The sequence below is a fragment of the Austrofundulus limnaeus genome, unplaced genomic scaffold (genome assembly GCF_001266775.1).
Source record: "Austrofundulus limnaeus strain Quisiro unplaced genomic scaffold, Austrofundulus_limnaeus-1.0 Scaffold315, whole genome shotgun sequence".
Lineage (NCBI taxonomy): Eukaryota > Metazoa > Chordata > Actinopteri > Cyprinodontiformes > Rivulidae > Austrofundulus > Austrofundulus limnaeus.
The window spans coordinates 134,124-151,397 of NW_013952717.1; the positions used below are offsets into that span (position 1 = coordinate 134,124).

Sequence of the window (17,274 nt, forward strand, 5' to 3'; positions counted from 1 at the left end):
TAATTTTATAAAATTATTGGGCCTCATGCAAGAACCGTTTGTGCGAGCAAAAGTTATAGAATTTAGGATAAGACTGTGAACATGTTGTTGCATGAGGCCCGTTGTTCTTAAATCGAAACCTTTAGAGGAAAACGAGGACACAAAGTTCAAAATACATAAAAATCTGAGAAAAGCTTTAAAATAATTTGTTTTAACCAAAACAGAACAAGTTGCTGTTTTTTCTTTTCACTTTTTTTAAGACAAAACGAGAAATCTTACGAAACGAACTCTTGTTTTTAGCTCATATTTTATTTGTTTATTTAATTGAGTCAGATTTCTTAAATACTTGTTCTTGCAATTTCTGTCTAATCAAAACAGGTCTCTCCTATAAATGAGATCTTGGATTTCAATGAGATTACCTGTATAAAGGTCAAATAAATAAATAAAAATATCAAGTCCTTGTGTTTTTTTTTTACCTCCTGATTCATGGAAAATCAAATTAAATGTATTTTTAGCTCAAACTTCATTAGAAAACTAAAGAAGTTTGACATTTTCTCTAAAGATCTGCATTTCTATGTTTAAAATTTGGCCCGGATGATAAATTAATGAAAAATTCCTCCAGTTTCTTTTTTTTTTTACTTCAAGCCGACCACCTCAGTACATTTCCAGAAAGAAACTGACCGTTTCAGGATATTTTGGGATCCATACGTTGCTAAAACTTATTGGAATAAGATATAATCAGAAGAAATGATTGACAGATTCAGAAGCTGTTTTGTTGTTGTTTGTAAACAGTCACAGATGAGACGTGAAACCAACCGTCTGCTCCTGGTTTTATTTAGTTTTTTTTTATTTAGTTTTTTTATGATTATTATTTGGTGTTGTGTAACTGCAGCTTCATGTTTGTTTTGCTGAATTACCTGTTAACCTCTCCTCTCTCTCTTTGTCTTCCTCCATTAATCCTTTGCTCTCTCAAACTTTGACCTGTCGTCTATCCTCAAATATTTGTGCTTTTAAAGTACAGAAAGATTAAATGTCAGTAATACTCTAAGCTTTTAATGCAGTTTGCTCTTTAACCTGTTTGAAGTTTTAWAGAACAGGATGGTTATAGGTCTAACATTGAGACGAGCTGAAACACAAAACATTTTGGTTTTTTCCTGTTTGAGTAAATAAAAATAATGAAATGATGGGAAATGATTCACTGTAAATTAAAACATTTATTCGAAGCTGATTAAACCAGAATAATCTGAGTAATTTTTTTAAAATGTGGGTAAATTTTAATCGTATCTTTATACCCACAAATGAACAAATTAATTTCTGTGAGAATATTTCYCTCCAAGGTGTTTTCCCTCAAATGATAACAGAACAAAAATCAGTTTGTTTTTCAGAACCTGTCTGTAATCCATGAATAACAGCAGAATTCTTTCAGCTTGTAATGAAAGTTAAACATCTCATTGTTGTAAAGTTTATATGAAATGTAGGGATATTTCCTCAGAGCAGATGGAAMCTGCTCGACTCTCTGATGCTGTGGTTATAAATAGAAGCAGATTCTGAGGGTAAATCCCATCTGTGTGTGTGCAGCTGGTGTTCTACGTGGTGGTTCAGACGTTGTACACTCTGGGTCACAGCCTGTCGCTGATCGCTCTCACCACGGGGAGCGCCATCCTCTGCTTGTTCCGGTACGACCCGATCACACGTAACCACATTAAACAGGAACACAMCTAACATCCATGCACAGAGCAAAATAATTCATATCAATGACCTGATTGTCAAATAAAAGACTGGATTCATTTAATGAAGGGACATCCTGACCAGGGGCGGAGCTAGACTTTTTCCRCAAGGGGTGCCTAAGGACACATACACATACAAATAAAAAAAGCACTCTGAATGCTGGTCCAAACTTATTATTCATCCACTTTTAGACACACAAAACTAAAGAAGTAGCCAAAAATAATTTTTACCAAATGCTAAATGCTAATCAAGAACTCAAGAYGCCCCCCAGCTAATCTTAAAAGGCTATAATTCAGTCATTTTAAKACTTATTGAGATAAAATATTTATTAATTTATTTCATTCTTAAAATCAATAAAGAACCATTAAAAATATTGAATGAAAATGGTGCAGAAGGAAGAAATAATCTTATCTGGCCCTTGTTATAAAACAACTTCATACAACTTAAATGTGAACAGTCTCCATATTTAAGATAAAAAAWTGAAAACAAGAACTAAACAACATAGGGAATCATACAATAGCTTCACTATGTGCTACATAAATTTGGAGGAGAGTAGCTATGATCACATGCTGATTAGCAATGCTAATCTCAAATTAAGCTAACCACTAATGCTAATTTTACAAAGGGCTATAATTCAGCCTTTTATAAACRTACACAGCTGAAAATGTATACAGAGAACAATCTTTAACAAAATCTAAATGTAAATACAACATATTAAATCCCCATCCATCCATCCATCCATTTTCTTCCACCTATCCGGGGTCGGGTCGCAGGGGCAGCAGCTTCAGAAGGGARGCCCAGACCTCCCTCTCCCCAGCCACTTCTTCCAGCTCCTCCGGGGGAACTCCCAGGTGTTCCCAGGCCAGCCGAAAGACATAGTCCCTCCAGCGTGTCCTGGGTCTTCCTCGGGGCCTCCTCCCGGTGGGACGTGCCTGGAACACCTCACCAGGGAGGAGTCCAGGAGGCATCCTTACCAGATGCCCGAGCCACCTCAACTGGCTCCTCTCGACGTGGAGGAGCAGCGGCTCTACTCTGAGTCCCTCCCGAATGACCGAGCTTCTCACCCTATCTCTAAGGGACAGCCCAGCCACCCTGCGGAGGAAACCCATTTCGGCYGCTTGTATCCGGGACCTCGTTCTTTCGGTCATGACCCAAAGCTCATGACCATAGATGAGGGTAGGAACGTAGATCGACCGGTAAATCGAGAGCTTCGCTTTCTGACTCAGCTCTCTCTTTACCACGATGGACCGGTACAGCGCCCGCTTTACAGCAGACGCTGCGTCAATCCGCCTGTCGACCTCCCGCTCCGTTCTTCCCCCATTCGTGAACAAGATCCACAGATACTTAAACTCCTCCACTTGAGACAGGACGACCCCCCTGGCCCGGAGAAGGCACTCTACCCTTTTCTGGCTCAAGACCATGGCCTCGGATTTGGAGGCACTGAGCCTCATCCCGGCCACTTCGCACTCGGCCGCGAACCGCTCCAGCGAGAGCTGCAGATCTCGTTCCGATGAAGCCAACAGGACCACATCATCCGCAAAAAGCAGAGATGCGATCCTAAGRCCACCAAAACGGATCCCCTCAACACCTCGGCTGYGCCTAGAAATTCTGTCCATGAAAGTAATGAACAGAATCGGTGACAAAGGGCAGCCTTGGCAGAGTCCAACTCTCACCGGAAACGAGCCCGACTTACTGCCGGCAATGCGGACCAGATTCTGACACCGGTCATACAAGGACCTGACAGCCCGTATTAAAGGGCCTGGTACCCCATACTCCCGGAGAACCCCCCACAAGGCCCCCCTTGGGACACGGTCGAACGCCTTCTCCAGGTGCACAAAACACATATAGACTGGTAGGTCGAACTCCCATGTACCCTCCAGGACCCTGCTGAGGGTGTAGAGCTGGTCCAGTGTTCCACGACCAGGACGAAARCCACACTGCTCTTCCTGAATCCGAGGTTCGACTATCCGACGGACCCTCCYCTCCAGGACCCCTGAATAGACCTTACCAGGGAGGCTTAAGAGTGTGACCCCCCCTGTAATTGGAGCCCCACCCACTTGTAAATTATTTGGGGTGTGGCCAATCAGGTGCCAGACGTAGCACTTGCCCCTCTGGTCACCTCCCTGGCTCCGCCCCTGATCCCACTGATGAAGAGTTTTTTTCATCCTCAGTCTTTTCAAAATGAGACTGCTCGAAAACTCGACTTCAATCTGAACAGTCACGTCTCATTTAATTYGAGTTTTACATCATTTAGGTAAAATACAGATTGATCCAGATATTGATATTTTAGATACAAACTTSATGCAGTTTAAAGCTCCGAACTCCACCAACCTTCAGCTACAGAAACTTTCTAGAATTCAGGCTGCAGTCTGRTGAAGAGCGTATTTGAATTATAATGAGTGTCACAATTGGGCCAGTGATTCAGAGTTAAACTGCTGCAGGTTTTTGTTAAACCTTCCTGTTTGTAACATCGGTGCAGGAAGCTCCACTGCACCAGGAACTACATCCACCTCAACCTCTTCATCTCCTTCATCCTGAGAGCCGTGGCYGTGCTGGTGAAGGACGACATCATCTTCAACCGAACCTCGCAGTGCTCCAACCAGCCGTCTCTGGTGAGAACACCACCAACAACTCCTTTCCCTCAAAAATTATCCTCACCCAGAAAATGATACACGCAGAGCAGGAAGCTGCACCCTCAGAGATTAACAGTCTGGATTAGGACACGTCTGCCTCCCCACAACCCATACAGGACAAAAGAAAACCTATAATAAGCAGTTAAATTCTACATTTTCTCATCGTTTTTGTTTATTTAAAGTAGCTTTGTATCAAATTTTTGTAATAAATATGAATACATTTTTAAAAAGGTAATATTTTGAACGTATTGCAAAATAAATCACATAAGTGAGATGAACAGTTGTTGAGATAAGTGCTTGTGAAGCGACAGGAAGTGATGTCATAGGTGAATGTCTTTGTGTAAACAGAGCTTCGCTACGACTAACAACACAGACTGTAGAGAAGAATCTGATGTTTCTTTAGATTATTTTGAGATGAAGAAGAGTCAGTTAAAATTATATTTAATGTTTCAATAAACAAAGATCAGAGTTTTATTTCTTAAAGAGTTCCCCTTTTATGTCACTTCCTGTTTAACTTTTGCTGAGCCAAATTCAAAAGAAAAAAATATCAGTTGTGTGAAAAAATAGCTAAAGACGTTATGTATTTGAAGGATGTGAATGCCACGGCTCTTTAATGWTCCTGCGGGGCTGTGTGTCTCTGTCAGGTGGGGTGTAAAGCCAGCTTGGTGTTCTTCCAGTATTTCATCATGGCCAACTTCTTCTGGCTGCTGGTGGAGGGTCTTTACCTGCACACTCTGCTGGTCGTCATCTTCTCTGAAAACCTGCATTTTATCTTCTACATGTTCATCGGCTGGGGTGGGAAGTCTTTTTTTTATTGAACGCCAAAAATTTAAATTGATTTCATGTTCACTGAAAACAATAATTCCACTGCAGTTTAGAAAAACCTTGAAAACACATGACGTTAAAAGGAAAAGAGTTCTTCAGCAGAGCCACRTTTTCTCCAATTATTCCTGCATTTTGAATGTTTCAGAGTGTTTTTTTTTCTCATGTCTTTTAAGTGTAAATGCTATCAGTGGGAGAATGTTTGGTTTGTTTCTAATGACCTTTAGGTGGGTGGAAGAGAAAATAAATGTTCTGACATTTCTCTGTAATGAGACACTCTTTAATATTCACGGATCAGTCCGTGTGTTCAAGACGCAAAGAAAATCAAAGCGGTGGTGAAGTTTCTTTGTGTGTTTCACGCAGGAATCCCCACCGTCTTCGTGTCTGTGTGGGTGATAACACGTGTTTATCTGGAAGACACGGGGTGAGTGACACCAGACACCTGCACTTTGAAGAACTGAACATCTTTTTTGATTTAATGAAACAGCAAAACAACATTTGAAACTTTAAATCTGTCAGCAGCGATCATGGTAATAAATAAAACTCTTTCAGCTAAAACTCATTTAAATTAATTATTTAATAAAGCGCAACTTTTACGGGAGTTTTGCATCTTTGTTGATCTTATTATAATAAACAGAACTGCAGAAAATGAAGTGTTTTGCTGTCAGACTTGTCAGATTTTCCCAGACGCTGGTTTCGTTTGAGTGATGTTGAGTCGAAGTGACAGGCAGATTGTTGGGATGTGGTCTCTGGACCGGACTCTGGACCAGACTCAGCAGCAGAGCCTGAAGGGGAAACTTGTCAGTTTATTGGCTGCTCGGTTTCTCTGAACCTTACTTTATTTATTTATTTATTTATTTATTTATTTATTTATTTATTTATTTATTTATTTATTTATTTATTTATTTATTTATTTTTCGCTAAAAGAATCAACAAACCAGCCAGAAAAAAACATTTTTACTCTGAACAGAGGAGCACACAGGACACAAAAGATTCATTGTTCAAACTATAAAAACATCAACTTGCTGTAATTACTGCATAAAACGACTTTAAAAAGGATCTAAAATGATTTCTTGTGTCTGTAGGTGCTGGGAAAGAAATGATAATCTCATTCCTAACTGGGTGATCAACGGACCAATTGGATTCTCCATCATGGTAGGTAGATGTGGGGGTTTTTGTTTTACAACTTTAAGTGTAAAAAATGCAGAATAWACCACTTATTTAAAAAACAAATGAACAGCAAAACAATGAATCTCCAAATATATTCCAGTTGCCTTGTGAAAACCTGAGTTTTGTGACATTTTAGGTTTAATTAGCCCTAACGAAATGTGAAATGTGTCTGCACTGAGTAGCGTCCTGGTGTGAGGCGTGAGCGTCCTCCGTCTGCAGGGATTAAAGTCACATGACTTCCTGCTGGTTTGATTCCTGCTGACTGGAAGCTCTCCCAACCTTTAAAGGTCTCTCTCAGTGACGGAGGGTGGGTTACACTCAGCAGGTAATCTGCGTCTTCAAGCTATAAGGACATTCATTCAAACTGCTGGACTTGACTGCAAATGTTATCTTTTGTAGAAGTACAGAGGAGAGTAGTACTTTTACTTTATTACAGTACCTAAAGTAGACATATCCTGCCTTTAAATTCTTTTTTTTTTTCACATTTAAATCCTTCAGTTGGGTTTTTATAAAGTGGAACTACAATGATTTGGTCTGAATTCCTCCTTATTTTAACTTTACCAGCTCCTCTTTCACCACTTTTCTGCTGTGTCTCAAACCAGCTGTTTTGTTACTGTTCCTTTATGAGTCTTCAAGCTCCGCCCCCCTCCTGCTTCCAGACCGGTCCACTCCAGTTTGACAGAGGGTTATGTTTTCTAGCTTGAAGAAATATTTTATTTACAATTACAAAGTCCACAACAAAATGTATTTAACAGCTAAGAAAAAGTGGATTTTGCAAATATGTCCCCTTTTAAGTTATTTTTTGAGAATTTGTATTTTTAAAAGTATTTTTTCAAAAAGCTACTTTTACTTTTATTTCATTACATTTAAAACCTAAAAATTATACTTTTACTTCTTTAATTTAAAATTTAACACCTAGTTGCACGTAACAAAATCAAATCTATCCAAACTCATCATGACAGGAGTTGTTTCTGCACTATAAAAATGAAGTGTTGAATTTACTCAACCAATTCAACTGGTTTCACTAAACCTAGCAGAGTATATATGAAGTAATATACAGATTTTCTTTATATTTACCAGTTTAGTCAACTTGGTTTAGTGGAAGCAGTTTGATTCAGTAAATTTAACAGTTTATTTTTTAGAGTGAGTAAAAATACTTTCACTTTGCTGATATTTGTTTTATGACTTTTACTGAAGTATTTTTCTCATCAGTGAAATTTATTTTTACCAAAGTCATTTTCTCTTAAGTTATTTTTTACTTTTACTTAGTTTTTGTTGTTTTTTTTTCCAAGTACTTTATAGACCTCTGTAAAAGTGTTTGAGACAAGTCAGGGTACGATTTAGTGGGGGAACAAATCGACCAGCGTCTGCTAGATTCTGTTCAGGTCCCGTTATGTCTTTTTTCTACATAGATTACAAAATTTTTTATTAAAAATAAAAATATCAGCTGTTCTGTGTAGTTTGTGTCCTGGGTGTTGAAAAGCAAAGATGTTTGAGTTTCACCAAATTTAGAAAACATTTATTTCTTCTTTCAGGTTAACTTCATCCAGTTCATCAACATCATTCGGATCTTGGTCCAGAAGCTGCGCTGTCCCGACATCGGCGGCAACGACCAATCACAGTACAGGTGATTCACAAACAGCATCACATAAAGATTCTATTTCTAACATCAGAAAAGTATTTTAGCTTTAATAATAATACTAAGAAAATATGACAGTTTGTTTTGATATTTAAGTGAGGAAACTCCACCTGTTCTGTTTRCCTTAAAGAAAGGATTCAGCTGAACCCATGAGAAAAAAAACAGATCAACAGAGGCTTTATTTTATCCTCCAGCTGCTCAGAGAGGTACGGACGATGATAACGTGYACTCGACAAGACAGGATTGTAAAAACTGCTCCAGCTCCTCCTTCTGTGGGAGTTCCCACAGACTGCGGAGGAATCAGAGSCGTGTCGGGTTGTCAGGTATCCTCATGTCGCGGAGTTCCAGGGTGATGAAAAGCTGAGATACATCCGGTTTGTTCCAGTTAGTGCAGGAAATAAAGACTGGGTGTCAGGTCAGATCTTAGCTGAGCTGACACTCCAGCATCCGGTTTCAGCTCATCTTCTGGCACCTTAAAGGACAAAAAAAATAAAAAACACTGTTAGAAAAGATTTTACATCCAATTGCATTACTTCCTGTCGATTTTACAAAAATTTTAATTAAGTTGAATTGAGTAAATCCTGAACAGAATTACATKTATTGTTTCGTGTTTTAATGTGTTTTTGTGTCAGGAGGTTAGCCAAGTCCACCCTGCTGCTCATCCCTCTGTTTGGGATCCACTACGTGGTCTTTGTGTGTCTCAGCGAGTCCATCGCCGAGGTTTATAAAATATTCTTTGACCTGGCCCTCGGCTCCTTTCAGGTGTGATACGACTCCTTTTTTTTTTTTCTTCCTGCACACTGTCTGTGGCACCTTTTGTTTCTGATCTTACTCATTTTTGTCATCGTTTTGTTTTTACTTTTWTTTCCAGGGTTTGGTTGTGGCCATCCTCTACTGTTTCCTGAACAGCGAGGTAAGTTGTCTTTTTTCCTGTTTCGATATTAGAATAATAAAGGTTTGGTGACACCTCTTTTTGATCTGGATYAGAGGAAAATATTTCTGTCATTTAGTCTAGAACTCATCATCTTGTTTATTTTTAACATTTCAGAATCAGTGCCAATGAAAACGTAGACCCAATGTTCAGGTTGAAAATCAAGGGAATGTGTTTTATTTTGAAATTAATTTATTTTGGATTCACCATTTTAGGCTTAAGGAAGCAGAAAAATCTCTTCGCATAAGTTGTTTGTTAACCAAATCTRATTTTATATCTCCTGTTTTTAGCCTAGATTAACCACACAAGAGTAACCCCTGGCTGCAGACCGTGGAATGGGGCGGGGTCAGACATCTGACTCCGCCCTCAACTCTGAAATTAACGAACCCCGGATGCTAAATTCTAAAATTAACCACTTCCAATTTTTTAGGCCTCATATTAACCTTCCCTACAAGCTGTGACCACACCCACCGGACGTCAAACCCCGTCTAGTATCCTAATCCGCAATCTGCAGCTGCGGGTACATGAAAAAAATGCAATTTATTTTTAAATGACACTTCAGAAAAACTCAAAAACTTATTTTTTTCCTCTAAACTTTCAGTTTCTATCAACCATTGGCACAAAGAAAGCGAACAGAAACATAAATATTGCTTTATGATGATGATTTAGTAGATATGCCTGACTTTATTTTGAAATTCTCCTCATAGGTCCAGGGGGAGCTGAAGAGGAAATGGCGGAGCGTTTGTCTGAACTGCCACCTGAGCAGAGCTCGTCATTTCAGCAACAACTTCACCTCCAGGAACGGCTCGGAGCAYACCATGCAGTTTCACCGCAACTCCAGAGCTCAGTCCATCCTGCAGTCGGAGACCACCATGCTGTGAGGGGTCCAGAACATTCGCAGGTTTAACCCCCGGCGTCAAAACATTTTACACATTTTTTTAAAAAAGCCGACAGACGCGTGTGAGCGGCTCCGTCTTTTCACAGATCTGCTTGGATCCGTTGTTTGAGGCTTCATGTTTGCTGCTTTGAACAGGAAAAGAATCTGGAGTTTCATGTTTAAACAGRTCGTTGTGACTGAGGTCGCAGGTCTGGATGGGGTACAGACTTGTTCTCTAAATAATGAGTCCAAACGTTGGATACTCTGAGCTAGGAGCAGCGTCATGATTGGAGGCTAATATTTGGTTGCCATGAGGACTCTTAGATCTATCAARAAACATCAACTGAGACAGAATTTGTGAAAATATGTGGCTCATCATGGTGTTTATTGTTCTAAACATAAAGCCAAGTGGATATTTGTATTTTTAAAGCCATTAATCGTTGTTTACCTTCAAATCGGCAGAATCAGCAGTCAAATTTTCAAATTTCTTCATTGCAGCTGCTTCAGGAAGTGCTTTCCAAACTTTGTCAGTTTTGGTTCAAGATTACACCCATTTCAGAATATGCCATTAATTTATTGTACATTTAATGAACTGCRTGTTAAAATCTCTGAACATCTGAAAAAATGTGGGGAAAAACACAGTTTTTCTGATTAAAGATGTTGTTTTGTGCTGCAGAACGTAATTAGAATAGATTTCAGCACAGCTGTCTTACTGAAACAAACTTTTGTTTCATATTTATGGATTGTGTGCTTGAAGAAGAGAAGAATAACTGGGACTAGTCTGCTCGCACACACTTGTTTTTAAAGCTCACATGAAACAAAACACTCAATTAAAAGTCCAGAAATGGAGGTTGGTGCAAATTTATACTGAGCTCCATTCTCCCTTGTTTTCTTATGTAGAAATCTGTAACAACAAACACACTGTTCTGCTGCAACCCACATTTAAAAATAAAATATAAACATAAATTCAGATTTTTTTTTGTCACTACATTCCTTTAAAGTTAAAGAACAGTGTTCATAATAAAATAGTTACTATTATAGAATACTCTAATGGTTTCCAATTAAGATWAAAAAAATAGCAGAAAGTGAAAATGTTGAAAAGTGCACTTTAAATTTTACTAACGAACAAAAAGTATTTTTTTCTTTGTTGTTTGTTTTATCAAACTGAATGTCTTAAATATTCAGCTGCTGCAGTTCACTTTAACTTCTCCTGGATCCTSAGCATAGGCCAGGGCTATTCAACTGGTGGCCCACGGGCCACATCYGGATCGTGGGTGCATAACATCYGGTCCGCCAATGAGCCCCAATTTTTTTAGCTTAATTTAACATAAAAATAGATTTCAAATCATTTATAAACTTAAAATATATGTTTCAATGCAACAAAATAAATTTAAAAAGTAAAACACTTATTCTGTTACATGCTGCAGTGTTTCACCATTAATGGGCAGCCTGAGCTGTGGGGCTTCAAGTAACCCCGGCCACTGGAGAGATTTAGTTTAATATCCCTGGCATAGGCACTGGAGATTAAAAGTTCTGATTATTTCTAAAACAATCATCAGATTATGGTTTTATCTGTTGATGTTTTATCGTAATAATTTGTTTAGTGACAGCAGCAAACCTTTAAGTTTAAACCAACAGAATCGGTTTCATTTCATTCTAAACCTGGCTGAAAGACAAGTTTTGGATTTAAAATACTTTAGTGGTAAACAGAAAACCCTGAGAATTAAAAGTTGTGCCTCTCTGTTTTTGTTGAAAGCCTGGAGTTTGTTGAACATTTGGACTGAAAGTTGTCAGAAATACAAAGTGAAACAAATGCTTCCCTGTAAATTCAGACATAAAAGGCACCAAGTTGTTTCTGTGGCTTTAAATTATTAACATGGTAAACACCATTCCAGACATTACTCTTTTTGTTTCCTGAAATTCTCGACAGTCAGAGGCAGAAGCGTTTGATGAGAACATGAAACCGTCTTTTGATCAGCTCAGTAGTGTTTTTGCCTTTTTCTGTGTYTTTATAAATGGCTGTCAGTCTGTTTGGTTTACTTTCTGTTTGTGTCAAAGACGGCCAGAAAACTGGTCAAACTTTTAGCTTYTGCTGTTTATTTTTCATGTTGTGTTAAATTATTTCAATAAGACATGAAAATACTGACACTTAAGCATATGCTTTAAACCTCCATCATAATATAAAACTGTGTGTATGAACATTTATTTAGCGTCTTGACTGCCAATAACTATTTATTTTTATTGTTCCACTTGATCCAGTTGATATATTCTGTATTTCTTTGAGGAAATTTGCATGACAAGCAGCTCACTGTAGGAAAACAAAATCACAATCATTTATAAACATCCATCTAAACTAAAGGTTTCCTCTGGTCTAAAGGGTTTCAGATCTATATAATCCGGTGGGGAAAAATTCTGCAAAACCAAACAAGTAAAATGATGTTTTACAGCTTTAAAAATACACCCGAGTATCATCTGCATAACAGCAAATATCACGATTACACTTTAAATTACGATTGTTCATTACTAGGCGAAGCGAGAGCTGAGCCAGAAGGTAAAGCTCTCGGTTTACCGGTCAGTCTACATTCCTACCCTCATCTATGATCACGAGCTTTGGGTAGTGACCGAAAGAACGAGATTGCGGATACAAGCGGCCGAAATGRGTTTCCTTCGCAGGGTGKCTGGGCTCTCCCTTAGAGATAGGCTGAGAAGCTCAGTCATCCAGGAGAGACTCAGAGTAGAGCTGCTGCTCCTCCACATCGAGAGGAGCCAGTTGAGGTGGTTCATCTGGTTAGGATGCCTCCTGTACACCTCCCTGGTGAGGTTTTCCAGGCATGTCTCACTGGGAGGAGACCCAGACCTCTTTTATTTATATTTTTAAAGTCCTGTCATGCAGCTAAATGCCTTAAGTAAAGTGTTGCAACATTGTCACCATGTATCATCAGACCTGTACATAACTCAAAGCAGTCAGGACGACACACAGTCCATCAGAGCTCACAGTGTTGTACTGACATCACGTGATGCTGAGTGTTGTCTGTTTTTAAGTTCATGTATTTGTATTGAGACACCATGAATGTCCTGCAAAAGATGATTGATAAAAAGTTGTCTTTCTAAGCACTGCACTGTGTCGGTTTAGCTTTTTATTATTTTTCTTTTTTTCACATTTTCAGCAGCTTAAATTATTCACACTGGGGGTCAGTTTTTGTGGGMTTTGAAGGTAAAATAAGCATCCCTCTGATTTAGGCTTTTGTAGGAAATAAATATGATGTGGTACGAGGGCCAAAATTAAGACTTTTGAGCAACCTTCAATGCTATCGCCAGCTTATCCATGCTAGTCACTAACCTCTCTGATGCTAATGCCAGCTTTTCCATATTAGTTGCTAGCCTCCCTGATGCTTTCATAAATGAATRGTTTCCTTCTCATTTGCTAGCGTGRGCCTCTCRGTTACCGGGGCCARCTGCTCAGTTAGCAGTGCCAGCCTATCATTAATCAGATCAATARATATAGCCTCCTGCTACAAGGATGTAGCAACCACTGGTTGTGCAATAGTCTTAATTTTGGCCCTCATACCGTGCCATAAATAAAAAGCTGTGGTACATCTAGTTACTGCAAATCCTACATGTACATTTACCTGATAGTCCTAAATGTCTCTATTTATCTAAAACAATTTACCAGTTTTATGCTCTAAAATATTTAGGAATGCTAAATCTTATAATCAAACAAAGAAAATGTATATTAAAAAGTACAAGTTGAACTCTAAATGTAGTTTCAGATTAACTTTAGTTGCACTTTTAGATTTGTTGGTTTGGCTGTTGCAGTTGATGGGAGCCACTTATAGGCTCATCTATGGTGAGGGAGCTCAACAGATGCTGTATCAAATTGGCCATCAGGCCTTACAAAAACTCCACATCATGCTACAATTCTATGATACATAAAGTCAACAGGATGCTGGAAACGACATGAGCCAAAGCTGACATGCATAAATGGACTTGGACCCCGGTCATAACTGCTTCGCCATTCTTGTTTTTCTTATTGTTGCTATGTTAAAATCAAGCCCATTTCTGCCACTCTTTCCCCTGAACAACAAGACAGTGACTTATTCATTAAAAACTGCACTTTAGACACATAAAACAGCAAACATGTTTTTAATAAACAAACACTACAAATATGCTGTGATGACTGCTTATGTTAAAATGCCTTTTAGCCTGGCACTCGGATGTGAAATGATTGCTATAAAAATAATTGTTTTATATTTTTTTTTTGTTTGTATATTGTTTCTATACTACAGTACTTTGTTCTTTGACAGAAAATCCAGACAGATTTGGAGAAATACTGCGGCTCACAGCTTTGTCAGTTTTTTCTAATCTTCCTCGTCTACCACCTCTCTGGTGTCCTTCTCATGTGTTGGATCCTCCGTCCTCTGAGCCTCGAGGCGCCAAGCTGGATGTTCAGTCATCTCTGAGAAGACGGGCTGCTGTGATCGGAGCTGACAGATTGACTTGAGGCAAAAACACTGCTAATTGGGAAGGAGAAGATGTACCGGGTGGAGGGGGCTTACGTTGAGGCACTGACTGAACTCTTGGTTCCACATCACTGGTTGTTGTCCATGGACACCAACAGTCTCCAGATTCTTCCCCATCAAGTCTTTATCWAAACAAAACTCTTTGAGCAACTTGAGCTTTGTTCTTTAACAGACTGAGAAATAGTTAATCCTTAAACTAACTGTTGGTCACTCTCAGATTGGTGGAAAAGCCTCAAGAACCAAATGCTGAATGTATGGCATGGTATGAGGGCCAAAATGAAGACATCCTTGTAACAGGAGTCACTAGCCTCTCCGATGGTAATGCCAGCTTATCAATGCTATGCACTAGCCTCTCCGATGCCAATGCCAGCTTATTTATGCTATTTGCTAGCCTCTTCTATGCTAATGCCAGCTTATCCATGCTAGTAACTAGCCTCTGCGATGCTAACATCAGCTTTTGCTAGTCTCTGGTTTAGGAATATCCTCCTGCTACAAGGATGTAGCAARCACTGGTTGTGCAATAGTTTTAATTTTGGCCCTCATACAGCACCATATGAACGAAGTTGCTGCAAGGAGAGCTGACTCCACATCTGCAACATTCATCCTTTTTAAACCCATAAGACTAAACTAGATGTTATTGCAGTCTTCAGATGTTTAACTGAAGTATTGTGCACATCAGTTGGGGATATTTTCATCAACATGTCCTCAGTGGGTTTGAATTTTGAGTTTGCGGGAGCTTTGAGGTCTGTGTGTGGACGACCAGGGGTTCGAGGGTCAGAGCGTGATGTTCTGGTAACGACCAGAGGGTTTGAGCAGGCTGAGCTGTCACTCCTCTTTAGCAGACGACGGCTGAGACGAGTGCCTGAACCTGCAACGATGGAGCTGTCGTCAGAGCCAACACTTTACCTTGTCACCTTGGAGGAGGCTAAAAATAAAAGCAGATGAAAGTCAAATTTATTTCCTGCGCCTCTGAGCTTCTGTTGACCTCAACTCGGTCATCGATCACTTCTCTTCCTTTTCTTACATTAAGGATCAGAAAAATTGACACTAGATTAATTCAACGACTTCAGTACTTCTGTAAGTTTTTATTCACACTTTAAAGTTTATCAGATATTCTTTTAATGATCGTAATTTGAGTGCCAAACTTAAATGGCACCTGTCCTCTCACTGTCTCTGTCACATCTGTCACTTGTTTTTCCCCCTGCTGATTATAAAGAAAGTCCCTCAGAGAGCTGAAAGCACATAATTATCTTCAGTCAGAAAACTCAGGTACAAAAGAAAATTATCCAATGAACGCAGCGCCTCTCTAACTGCCTTTGTTCGCAGAAATGAATCACACTGATGGCTCCTTTAGGGATGAAAAAGAACAAAAGAGATTTTAATTCCTGACTCCAGCCGTAAAGTTCAGATAATTGCACGCTTCATTGTTTCAATCTGATGATCGGGAGTGTTAGGTTTTTTTTTAAAAATGCAGAGAATTCCTCATAAAACAGGAGGAGAGAACAAGCATCAGGAATCAGAAAACTACAATAGTTTCAGATGTTTCTAAACTGCAGAGCCACTCTCTTTCCAAGGAGCTAAAATTATTTCTAATCTTTGGATTTTTCTGAAAGTCTTTTAAATTTTTCAGTTCTAGTCCCATGCTGCCATGAAAGAAAGGACAACACGAGTTTCAGGTTTTTATATTTAAAACTTTCTGATCAAGCAGGAAGTTTTCAGTCAAAACATGGTGCGTCAAGTCTGATTTTTTACTTAAAGGCCGAAAAAAATGCTTCACATCTTTTGCAAAACCCTTCACAAAGTGTTTTTTTTTTGTTTTTTTTTTTGCAAATTGCAAAAACTGGGACAATAAAAAAGTCATTTTTTAATTTATCATCTAGATGCATTCATCATTCTGCTCATAAATTAAACAAAGAAACGACAGGAACAGGAGATAAAAATAATTTAAGTGTTGCTATCTGAAGATGGTGACACGGCTTCTGGTTCAGTTCCTCCGACTCAAGCCTTCTGAGACCGGCTATTTTCTGAAACACTGCTGTTAAAGTGAAACATCAGGCTGCGTTCACAACTTAAACATTCAGGATGAAGCTGTTAAAATAACACTTTCTGTTGCAACCTCTACTTGTGCTTTGAAATAATTGTGCAATACCTTTTAAAACCAAATAAATACTTTTGTTGTTTATTATTACAGAAGAACACTTTGATTGTTGTTTTGTTTCAGCGTTTTGAATGAAGGCTACAGATCATGATTCTCTACATTTTAGTTTATATCCCAACTAGGAGTTGATCAAAAAAGTATTTTTCTTTCTCTGTTTGAAAAAAATTGCCGTGTAAAGCAAATACCTTTAAATCAGCCTCTATTCAGCTCATATTATTAATACAATTATCCATAATTAAAGTTTAATTTAAAAAAGATAGTGGAGCTCTGTCGCCCCCTGGTGGTTAAACTGAAAACTACAGCTCTCAGTTTTGAGAGTTTGTATATATATATTTCCTCTTAGTATTTTTTAATCTATAATAACTGAAATAAATAATTATTTGTCATAAATATATCTATGTTATTTAAGTTTTAATATATTGTTTGTACAATCTCATTTAAACATTAAAGCTTTAAAAAGTTTAAATATATTTAATAAATCAAAATCTATCTATTAGGGGTGTAACGATGCATCGATCTATATCAATATATTGATTTGAATGGTTCATGAATGATTCAGTTATATCGAGGCAAAATGAAAATATCGATCTATATCGTCATGTCATCGATGGGAATCAATATCATATGTCTATATAAGAGTGTTAGATGAGCATATAATATAGCATTTTATCAATCGCAGACGTGAATTGAACTGAATCAAAATCATATTGTGACAGACTTTGTGATATTGACAAATATCAAATCGTCAACCAAACATATTGATGTAATATATATATGAGTATGGCTTTCAGCAAGGCTGTAATCATTGTAATTATAT

General features: G+C 38.4%; 1 protein-coding gene across 2 annotated transcripts in view; it reads left to right on the top strand.

The window, feature by feature from the left end:
• Positions 1-12,534, top strand: part of vipr2 (vasoactive intestinal peptide receptor 2) — a 45,654-nt gene extending 33,120 nt beyond the window's left edge. For both annotated transcript variants that reach the window (XM_014022042.1, XM_014022041.1), the window contains exons 5-13: positions 1,558-1,655; positions 4,187-4,319; positions 4,985-5,135; positions 5,526-5,586; positions 6,248-6,317; positions 7,868-7,959; positions 8,604-8,733; positions 8,843-8,884; positions 9,610-12,534. In XM_014022042.1, the coding sequence (XP_013877496.1) occupies positions 1,558-1,655; positions 4,187-4,319; positions 4,985-5,135; positions 5,526-5,586; positions 6,248-6,317; positions 7,868-7,959; positions 8,604-8,733; positions 8,843-8,884; positions 9,610-9,783 (951 nt within the window). In that variant the 3' untranslated portion in view covers positions 9,784-12,534. The remainder of the gene's footprint in view (positions 1-1,557; positions 1,656-4,186; positions 4,320-4,984; positions 5,136-5,525; positions 5,587-6,247; positions 6,318-7,867; positions 7,960-8,603; positions 8,734-8,842; positions 8,885-9,609) is intronic.
• The last annotated feature ends 4,740 nt before the right edge of the window (positions 12,535-17,274 follow it).